Here is an 11381-nt window from a genome sequence, read left to right as displayed (position 1 = left end):
CGGATCTGGCAACCTAAATTGCTACGAGTTTTAAATGTAAATATAAACACACGTGTGTTAAGTTCGAAGGAATGCTAACATAAACAATTTTATCTTGCAGCATAAACCAGTAAAAACTCTCTTTAGCTTCATTGTGAGTCAAATAAATGCCAATGATTTAGAAATATCATCTTATTTTTTTTAGTAATATGGCATTTCATAGAGCTAATAAAAATAGACCAAGAGAAGAATCTTCAAAAGTTCCTGTCCCAGTGTTTCGAGAAGTATTCCAAATAAAAAAGAAGGTACGCATGAAATTTGCGATTTGAAACACCCATGTAGATATTTTTTTTTCATGTTTTTATGATCATGGTTATTGTTAAGAAACGGTGTGTTAACGTGTGAAAATCATGAAGAAATAAAGGCAGAGAGTAATAATTCCATATTTCAAAGCTTTAGAATTTGTCTAATGGAATGCAATAAACAACAAATCAACTGTTCGATCCAAACAGATTCAACCTAAATGGAGAAAGTCAGATTTAAAAAAATAAAGGAAATGTTTAAAGCTTCACTTTTCACTTTTTTTTAAAAAAGATTATTGCTTGAAAGAGAGGTAGCACTTATATCAGCAATATATAAATTCTCCGATATCTGGCTCTTAGTGTAGTAAAATTCAGCTGAATTTTATCTGCTGTGCTTCAGAAACAGAAACTCATTTTATATCTATTGCTAATTACCATCATTGATTATGTGCTGAACTCAATATTAATTAATGCTAGATATGCCTAGAATTTATAAACATTGCATTTCGATTATGAAATTTAAATAGTTATAAAAATAAGCATAGAAGGTAATAATTGTATAAATTGTGTATATTCTTGTCAGGAAAATTTTTTTTAAATTCATACATTGAATTGTCAAAAATCAAAATATAAGTTGTATATTGTAAAATTTATATAATTAAAAGCATGATAAGATAAAAGATTGAATATTGTTTAATGAAAGTTTTCTTTTCTGAATTCATATTATCATAATTGTTTAGATACTAAATTTCTTAATGTTTTTCGTCTTTTTATGAAAAGAACTTTAACTTGGTTTTTATTACTAATTGGTCTATATATATATGTGTGTGTGTGTGTATATTACATAGGTATAAACCGACTCCAGCATAATTATCATTTAACCTTAAAACTTGCCTCTAATTCATTATTTAAAAATTTTACTTTTATAGTGGATGGAAAGTTGTCTTCACATACTCTCATTCAAATGTTGATTCCATGTTATCACAATGAAATTTTAAAAATTATTATTTTCAGCATCATCGAGATCCACGGTTTGATGATTTATCGGGATCTTTCAATAGCGAAGAATTTGAAGAAAATTATTCATTTATTAATGATATCAAAAAAAGGGAGAAAGAGGTAAATTTCTTCCTTACATAATTCCATGAATTTATAAAGGTTCTTCTGACAAACATTAAAATTTTAAGATCTTATTGCAAAGTATATATGTATATACATATGTAATAGCATAAGCAAATGTATATATGTATGCTTGTTATTGTTGTGATAAGTCGACTATTCTACTTGAGGCTACGAAGTTTGATGCAAATATACATTGAAAGATGGGAAGTATACTTCACTGTAATATTTTTAAAATTTAATTTTAAAAAAAGTAGTGTTGTTTTTGTACTTCTTCATCATAACTTCCAAAATAAATAGATTAAGAGGAATTTTGCACCATTTTTAAACTTTAAAATACATTTTTTTTTTTTAAACTATACCAGTTTAATTTTTGAACAGACCTTTCTTAATTTAAAATACTTTTTTTTTTTTTAGAAAAAGTTTCAATTATTTGCAATATTTCCTTTTTAAGATTTATGTTAATATTAGAATTTTTAATGGAGAAATATGAGCTCCATGTAGTATCCTCTTGTTTTAACCCACCAAATCTCAATTATTCTAATTAATGAACTGCAATACTTACTTATTTTGTTATTAATTTTTTATAGATGACAAATTTAAACTTCATAACAATGCTGATTGCTTCGGATATATGTAACCCAAGCTGAATTATTCCCAAATCATTGTAATATCTATCTTGTTTCTTATCTTCTCTAAGTAATTGCTGAGATCAATATCCTAATTCTACATGTCAATTTGTAATCTTATTAATAACGTAGACCTAAAAACCTTTTTCTGTCATCAATGAAATAGCCAGTTTAAAGCAGTGAGAAAAATAACTTGTATATCATCACATCAGATGAATTCTTCAAAATATGATAATATTTTTTAAAGTAATACAAATGTTGGAAAAATAATTTAATATTAAATGTCATTAATCAATATTTTATGAAAATGAACTCTTGTTAAAATTTGCTTTTGCATTTCATTTTAATTTAATTAAGATAGATATTACGCATCTAGAAATCAATATTATGCCATTAATTTGCAATATAATTTACTTGTAGTGTTTTTTTTTTATATTATTAACTGTGTTACTTTTGATTATAAACTGGTTATCACATAAATTTTACTAAGTATAAAAGTTAATAATAAAGATGATTTTGGACTCATACAAAAGGTCATTTTATAATTTAAAGAAATAAAATTTATTCATAGAAAATAATAATACTATACAAGGCTTAGATTTACATTACAGATAACAATGCAATAAAATTATATTATTATAATTATATGTGAGGAGGAGATATAGTTACAGAATTCAGATTATCAGTTTTAATCACATAACTGATTTCTAATTATAATGTATTTCAATATCGTAATACCTAATAAGCATTTTCTTAATTTCCTTATTATTGTTATTGCAGATCGAAAGATTTTTAATATTTTCTTGTAACTTATTTATGGCTTTCATAAATGGTTACCATTTGGAATTTTTTGGCCTAGTTCTTATTTATTTGTAAGTTTGCATGAGTACTTTAAGGAACACTAAGCGTTGATTAATGGTTATTCTAATAAAAAATATCATCTATATTTTGGAACATCTTGTGGAAAGAAATATGTTCTACTCTTTAATGCGTATATATTTACATATATGACATATATGTAAATATGTCATATATGTAATATGACATATGTAATGTCATGTATGTATAATATTATATTACATATAAGTGTGATTCTATATTGTTCATAAAAGATTTTGTTGATGTTTTGTATTTATTTTTGTATTTTATATCTTACAAATTTCAGGAACTCGAAAAAGAATTGAAAACTGTTGGTGATAATGAAGAAAGAAGAAAACAAATTTTGTATCTTTTACAGAGAATGGTAACCATTTATATTACTCTTTATTATTACTTTACATTGTCATGCAAATGGTTGTTATGAAGACTTTTTGAAATAATTTTATATTCACATAAAAATCTGCTATATAATAATATAAAATCAAAATTCTTAAAAGAAGAAAGTTCTTCCTGAAAATAAAAACTTCTTCATCAGAGAAATTTGAAATTCTCACCATCAGACAGTAGCTACTGATAGAAAAGAACAATACTAAAGCAAAGATAGAAAAATTTGTTAGTTCCTGAAATGTACACAGATTTATCCTAAATTGTGGAAACTTATCAAATTTTGAGCCAAATCCAACAAGTGATTGGACATCTGTTTCTGTGTACTTTTAGAATCATATAAACATAATGACTTAAATATATAAAATATGGCATGTGATTTTTTTTACTATAATTATAGCTATGTGTCAAATTTTGGTTTCAATCAGTTGGGAAAGACTTCCCTGAAACCCAAATTCGATTTTTGTATCTATTAACTGCATACCAGGCATTAATCGCCAAAAAACTCAACAAGGATCGCAGGATAAATAAAAATAAACTAATAGTTATCATTGAAGAAAAGGGAAAAAACCTCTTTTTTTTTACTGCTTTCTAAGTTATAAATGTAATTCTTTACTCAAGGGAAAATAATTTTTTTTAATGTTTGGCCTATTGGGCTTACTAGTTTTAAGATGAAATTAAAAATTCTTAATTCAGTGGTATGTGTTTGTGTCTGTTAAAGAGAGAGAGACTACAGTCACCTAGTTACATTTTTTTCCAGCAATAAACTGAAATCTGAAAAAATCTCAACCATTAAACATCAAAATTTAGATGCATTTGGAATTTACTTAAGCATTTTAATTATATATTTAGACAATGTATTAGCTTTTTACTACATTCACATGAAAAATTTTCAACTTAATATTTCTGCTGATATTCTTTTTCTAAAAAGTTCAAAAAAGTGTTCCGTAATAAAAATGTAATTTTAAAAAGTTGTGAGATTTTCAAAATCAGTATTTCTATATGTAGCAAACTATTTTAATAACTGATAATACTATTAATAAAAGTAAATGGAAGTCTGCGCTGTCCTCCTCTCTTATTTTGTTTGCTTCTCTTACCACAGCACTATCAGATGGAGTTCCATCTATATTATTTATGAATACTGTGATATAATTGTAATTTTTTATTTTTTTAATACTATTTACTTTTATTATATCATATACATTTCTAATTGTACACTGCGTAAAAAAAGTAGAAGGACAGTGTCTTTTTGCCAATTAATATCTCTTATTTTCTCCTTACTACCAGATATTTATGCAGATTTAGTTTAATGACCCTTGTTTTCATTTTAGGCAAAAATTAAACATCTACCACTAATATTATTAAGAAAATTAGTATATATAATTTCCAATGCGTAAAAAAAGTAGAAGGACACTTGCTAATAGATTTAATTTAGTGAGTTGTTCTTTATGTAAATAGTAATTTTGTACTTTGTTTATCCTTTTCTGTCAAAAAAATCTAATTTGTTAAAAAGTTACGTTGTTTCTCCGTTCTCAGAAATGCCTAAAGGAATACCTTTGAACGATTTGCAAAAAGGGCAAATTTCCGCATATCAAAATGATGGTAAAGGTATCAGAGAGATTGCTCGATTGTTGCAGGTGAGCCCCAATACAATTTCAAACTTTATCAGAAATCGTTATAAAAATGGAAATAAAAAGAAGACTGGTAGATCGAAGAAGTTAACATCACGTGATGAAAGAAAACTTGCTCGTGTGCTGAAGAAGAACAAAGGAAGTGTTTCAAAGGCAAGAAATCAAGCAGGACCTAATCATGTGACGAAACAAACAGTTTACAACTATATTAAAAGATCTAAAAAATTCATTTTCAAAAAACGGAAACATCATCCTAAGTGTAAACAAGATCACATTGATAACCGTTTAGCGTGGGCTAAGGAGCACATGTCCTGAACTACGGAATGGACTTCTGTGATATTTCCCGATGAAAAGAAATTTAACTTAGACGGTTCAGACGGATATCAGCACTACTGGCATTGTCTGGGGACTGAAAGCGAATACTATTCAACACGACAAATGGGAGGAGGGAGTTTAATGGTTTGGTTGGCTGTTGGATACGGAGGAAGGATAAGTCTGGTTTTCTTAAATGGTAGGTAAAAACATACAGACTACATTCAAGTGCTGAATTCCGAGCTTCTTCCTTATGCCTCTGACATGGGTGGTGAAAAGTGGAAGTTTCAGCAAGACGGAGCTTCCAATCACACCTCGACTGGAGTCAAAAATTGGTTCCTAACAAATAATGTGGATGTTTTACCATGGCCAGCCAAAAGTCCTGACCTTAATATAGTGGAAAACATCTGGGCAATGCTAGTTCGTCGAGTTTATGCTGATGGAAGGCAATTTGATTCACAAACTCAGCTTCGAGAAGCATTGAATGACCCGTGGGACAATTTTTGTCAAACTGAAATTCAAACTCTATACAATTCACTTCCAAACAGAATATTTGAAGTTATAAAGGCCAATGGGAAGACCATTCCTTATTAAAGTCACTATTTTTTCATTCATTATAATGCTGTCCTTCTACTTTTTTTACAAAGTTTCAAAAAAGAGAAACTATTTTTGTTGCCATTAATATTTTATGTTTGAACATCATAATTCTGATGTTAAAATTGTATTTTTGAAATATTTGTTAAATGTTTCTAATAAAAATTTTTAGTAAAAATAAAATATTTTTCGGTTATTGTTACAAAATCAAGTGTCCTTCTACTTTTTTTACGCAGTGTATATGCTATTTATGTTTATTATATTTTTATGTATATTTTTCATGTTTACTTTCCAGCCAATGTTTTATTTTGAAACTATTCTTCCCATTGACCTTTGTGAAGCTTTATATCCTTAGATTGTGTAAAAAAGGGAAAACAGATTAATGAATTCTTGTCAAATTTTATGTATTTTCTCTCAAATGCATAATATGTCAGCTATTTGATTAAACAAATGACATTTTATAATTTGTAATAAATAAGATATTATATGATTAAAACTATTATAATTCACTTTACTTTAATATCTTGACCTAAAGGCATCAATGGTTTTTTTCCTTCCAAATTCAATATTTATAGTAAAGATAATATTTAATATGTGATTTTTTTATTAACCCACAGTACATTGATTCTATATTATTAAATTGCTTTTTGTATTAGAAAAATCAAGAAAAGACCAAAAAGTTGCTTGAGCAACAGAAGGCTGAGCGTGAAAAGGAACGAGAAGAAATTATGGAAGCAGCCAAAAGTGGAAAGAAGCCTTATATTCCCAAAAAGTGTAAGTATTGGGTTTATCTTTAGCTACACAATGCTGAATTTCATACCTATTTTATAGTTCCAATATTTATGTTATAAAATACTCCTTTTACATTTATAATTAGTTCATTTTAATGTGAATATTTTTATTTTCTTGTTGCTTTTTTATTGAAATTCAAAAAGAATTTTGTATGTTCTTTAGAATTTAATTTAAATCATTTATTTAATTTTAGTAATTTAAATCAAGCCCAGCAGTTTTCATTATCAGTTTGTTTCATATGTGCAACTGTTGATATTTAAAGTTCATTTTAGTATACAAAGAAAGATAAAAACTTTGATTTTTTTTTTTTTAAGTTGCAGTTTAGATTAGTTCCAATATTTGAGTAAAGTTTAAATAAAAGAATTTTTAAAGGCTTTATATATATATATATATATATATATATATATATATATATATATATATATATATATATATACTTAAGATTATAGCATTTTCTGTTGTATTTTATTTCCTGTGGTGTTTCAAAAAAGAGACCTTACTTTTTATTGCCATTAAAGGCTATTAATTAAACTATGAATTAAAATGAGATAGATTAGGAATAATGTATTTTTACACTTTTCTGTGTGACAGAAATTGATAGTTTTTGATCCAGTCTTTTTTTTTTTTTTTTTCGTATATATTTTGTTTAGCAAATAATATTCAAATTTTCTGGATATTTTTCTTTTATTTGTCTTGTACTATCATAAAAATGTTATACTGATTTGACTTAACAAATCATTAAATTTTTATTAATCTAAAAATGGTTATTGATAGTAGAATTTATGATAACTTTTCTGGGATATTTGTAGTTTTTCTCTGATTAATATTAATCTCAAATAAATAAGAAAAACATTAATAAACATTTAAAAAAAAAAAAGAAATGTAGCAGAAAATATTCATCTTTCTAAGTATAATTACTATTGATAATTATTTAAATTAGTAACTTTCCTCTTATTTTGCTCTCTCTCTCTTTTCTAAACAATTTTTGTCCGAGAATGAAAAAATACTGTTTGATTTCTCATTAGTATCACTAAACTTTCAGCCTTTAGTTTTTATTTTATAAACATCTTCAGAATTTTTACTATTTTTATGAGTCTAATTATTTTTTTGTAAAGTATCAAGGAACAAACAATGATTTTTTTATCTGGTAAAAACAAGTGATAAATTTTATTATTAAAAAAACAAACTAGACATTAGGGAAACATTTTTGTAAACAAAATAGTCACTTTTTCACTAATATATTGTATTGCTATCTAATATTGGTGTAACTATTCTAATTTGATGCATTGATAAAAAATAGTTAAATATACTATGGTTTTGCTGGAAGTTTTTTTTTTTTTTTTTTTTTTTTTTGTTTGTTTGTTTAGATTTTTTTTAATTATTTTTTTTTCAAAAACTATGAAGTAATTTTGCATTTTTCTTGTTCTTTTTGTAAATAAATCTAAACTTTTTGTCAAAAATAAATTATATAGTTTAAAAATTACACTGATATAGTTAATTTTTAAATCAGTGTCACTCGTTGTTAATCATCTTTAAAGAAATTCATCTGAAATGGAAATAATTTATATATGTGTTTGATTTTCTTTTCTAGCGGAAATAAAGAAGAAGAAGCTAATTGAATCTTATCAAGCTTTGAAGAAAAGTGGAAAACTTGAGAAATATTTGGAAAGAAAGAGAAAGAAGCAATTTTCTAAAGATACAAAACGATTTTATAAATAAATGTACATAATTTTGAATTAGATCTAAATATAAAAATTATTAGCACAATTTTGTATTTGTGTTCATTATTATTAAAATGAGACTTAATCTTGTTTACATTAATGTTAAGAAGGCCATATGATTCAATTTAGCAAAGTTTTAAAGAAAGAAGTATTCATTCATAATAATAGCAAAATACTAGGCATATAGTGTAAGAAATTTAATGAAAATGGCCTTATTTTAAACACCTGCCCATATGCTTGTGACATCCATATATTCTATCAGTAAAGTATGTTTTAATAAATCTAACAAATTTTATCTCTGTATACATTCCTGATAGAAATAATGTTGTTTTAAAAGACTTAGTGAGGTCCAGCTTAATCATATCAAGATAACAATAAGCTAATTTAACATATCAACTTTTTTTTTTTTAAATCTTAGATAGTTCAACCTAAAACTTTTTTTTTTTTTTTTAATTTTAAAAGATTCAAGTAATGCTTATTTTTAAGGATGCATCTGTGAAAAGTCAGCATTTTTGTTACTGATATATATTAAGAATAGATATTTGAAAGACTTTCTAAAGGAAATTGATCTATATTCTTGTTTCACATGGTAGAAAATTTCACATACATAGAAAATTGTCATCAACATTCTTAGTCTCACCTCATTGTTGCTTGTTCAGTGGCTATTTAATCCTTAAAACATTAACTAACTTTTACATTTCACATTAAGAATGTACAAAAGAAGAGTGTAAATTTTTTTTTATTTTATTTTCAATAATGCAAGTGCAGAATCGCTTATTTTATTTCATTATTTAACTATGTTATTATCTTTTGTTATAGAGCAACTTTATTCTTTTATAGATGATTTTTTGTAATCCATTATTTTTAAATAGCTATTATTAGTTTTTTTAATATATTTTGTTTAGGGAAATGGAATAAGCCCTTCTGTATGTGAGTACAATCTAACTAATTAGTACTAACTATCATATGGTTCGTTATATGAGGCCATGATAGTAAAACAATTTTTATGCTCCTGTTCATCTTATTACTTCTGAAAGCCATAAAGTCAATTTTGCGCTTATATGAAATTAACTAAAGAAACATTCTCTATTTTCTTCTATAATAAAATTTTGCCTTTATAGGAAAATCGTAATTCAAAACAAGCGTAATTAGCTTGTCTTGAATTACTTTTTGTCTTAAATTACGATTGTAAATCTTATACAAAATCTTAAATTTAGAGAACTTGTTGACTGAATAATTCATCAGAAATCAACAGTAAATGAGAAATTAGATCAGAAAAAATTCAACAAGAGTCGGATTAGAAATTTAAAAAAAGCTCATGAGTTTTTGTCTACTCCATATAAACATCAGTGCAGCATTGCCAACTTTTAATTTTATTTATTATTCAATGTAAAAAGTTTGTCGATTTCCTTTGTATATATGAACACAAACTTGAGCACCTTTGATTAGTGTGAAGGTTTGATGAATGAATCATTTCATTTGTTTTTCTAATAGACATTAATGATAATAATAAAAAAAATGGTATTGCTGCTGAAATAGATTGACATTTAGAAAAAAAATTAAAATTAATTGGATAAATACAAACTAGTCAAACATCTGTGTTTAATCTGGCCATCAATTTATTGAATTATTCTGAAAAAATTCTTGTTTCTTATCCATCCTCGCAACGGCATTTGACACATATGCCCAAAATGTCATCCCATCTTCTATAACTATGATGATTATTTAACAATCCTTTGGGTATAGGAAAAAAATTCTTCGTCTTGGAAATGCTGATACCCAACTAAACAAAAGGTATCGGAATATTCTGTTTAATAATGCAAGCGTAATCTCATTCGTTAAATTACTATTCTGAATTATTCCCAAATATCAATGTGCGGTGGTTGATCGCTCTGTAAACTTCCAAAACCGTTAAAACATCCAAATTTTCATGGTCTTTAATTATAAGTAGCATATCATCTGTGGAATCGAATCGAGATTTGAATCCTAAATATATCGCTTGCAAGATCAAGCAATTCATCAAAAGAAAAAAATGCGAATGTGTTAAATAATTTCTAATAAAGGAAATAAAAATGATTTTAGTATTAACTTTCCATTATTATAATCGTTTCATATTCAATGCGGCGCATGCTATCTTCACAGATACAAAATCTATTCACTGATATGTGTCATCCAAGCTTGATGATTTTTCCTTTGAAAACATCCTAATGAATATCCTGAACGAAGAATTTGAATTATAAAGTCTTAACAGAAGAATATAACAATAGAGAAAGGATAATCTTAATATGACATATGCACCTATTACATATTTTGACTAATAGAAGGCAAGCATTATCAAATAAGCAAAATAGGCAGCTACTTGGGAAACCCAAAACTATAAGGGCTCCAATCTTGAGAGATATTTTTGCAATATTTACAGAGTAATCTACTTTTATGCTTCCGTTTGATTCGCAAGCGCCATATACTCGAATGTATTCAAATTAGAATCACGTATTTTTCAAATATAGTCATGCTTTTGCCATGTTCCCAAATTAACATGCAAATCATTGTAGTCCATTTTTATTTTGTTTTATAGTTGACGAAATGACTTACATTTCCTATAGTCTTGGTAAAGTTTGTATTTAAGTGTGTAGAATGCATTGAAAATATTTGTAATTTTTACACACCATTTTATTTGAAATTACTTTTCAATTTATGAATTATATATATATATTTATATAGATATATAGTACCAACTTTCTTGATGGTGACTCATGGGAAATGTTTTATTTTACCACGTTGCCTTAATAACATTAGCTAACTAATATTGTATATAAATGTTAAATTAAAATCGACAGTAAAACACTAGTTTTGGTAATCGCCGAAATTAATATTGTCTAAGAGCTCCTGCGCAGCTCAATCCGGAAATGGGCATGGTAAGTTAATAGATAGAATACTGGTATTATCATACTTATTGGCCTAACTTTACTGCATTATAGTGTATATTTCGTTTCCCCTGGCAATAATAATTTGGCTTTAATTCACAAATTAAATATAGAA

At 26.2% G+C, this 11381-nt stretch overlaps 1 protein-coding gene across 1 annotated transcript; it reads left to right on the top strand.

The window, feature by feature from the left end:
* The first annotated feature begins 3 nt into the window (after positions 1-3).
* LOC129972430 (ribosomal RNA processing protein 36 homolog) lies at positions 4-8388 on the top strand. Its single transcript, XM_056086567.1, has 5 exons — positions 4-284; positions 1296-1400; positions 3195-3272; positions 6486-6603; positions 8213-8388. Exons 1-5 carry the CDS (start codon positions 189-191, stop codon positions 8338-8340), a joined length of 525 nt encoding a protein of 174 aa, XP_055942542.1. The 5' UTR covers positions 4-188; the 3' UTR covers positions 8341-8388.
* Positions 8389-11381: the final 2993 nt, after the last annotated feature.

Source organism: Argiope bruennichi, chromosome 6, assembly GCF_947563725.1.
Source record: "Argiope bruennichi chromosome 6, qqArgBrue1.1, whole genome shotgun sequence".
NCBI lineage: Eukaryota > Metazoa > Arthropoda > Arachnida > Araneae > Araneidae > Argiope > Argiope bruennichi.
This window is presented reverse-complemented; position numbering and strand designations above follow the sequence as displayed.

Bases quoted from the DNA above. Each gene is read 5' to 3' on its own strand.
- LOC129972430 (XM_056086567.1), top strand. From the start codon at position 189: ATGGCATTTCATAGAGCTAATAAAAATAGACCAAGAGAAGAATCTTCA. The intron at 1,401-3,194 runs GTAAATTTCTTC...TACAAATTTCAG, and splicing joins TCAAAAAAAGGGAGAAAGAG to GAACTCGAAAAAGAATTGAA. The intron at 6,604-8,212 runs GTAAGTATTGGG...TTTCTTTTCTAG, and splicing joins GCCTTATATTCCCAAAAAGT to CGGAAATAAAGAAGAAGAAG.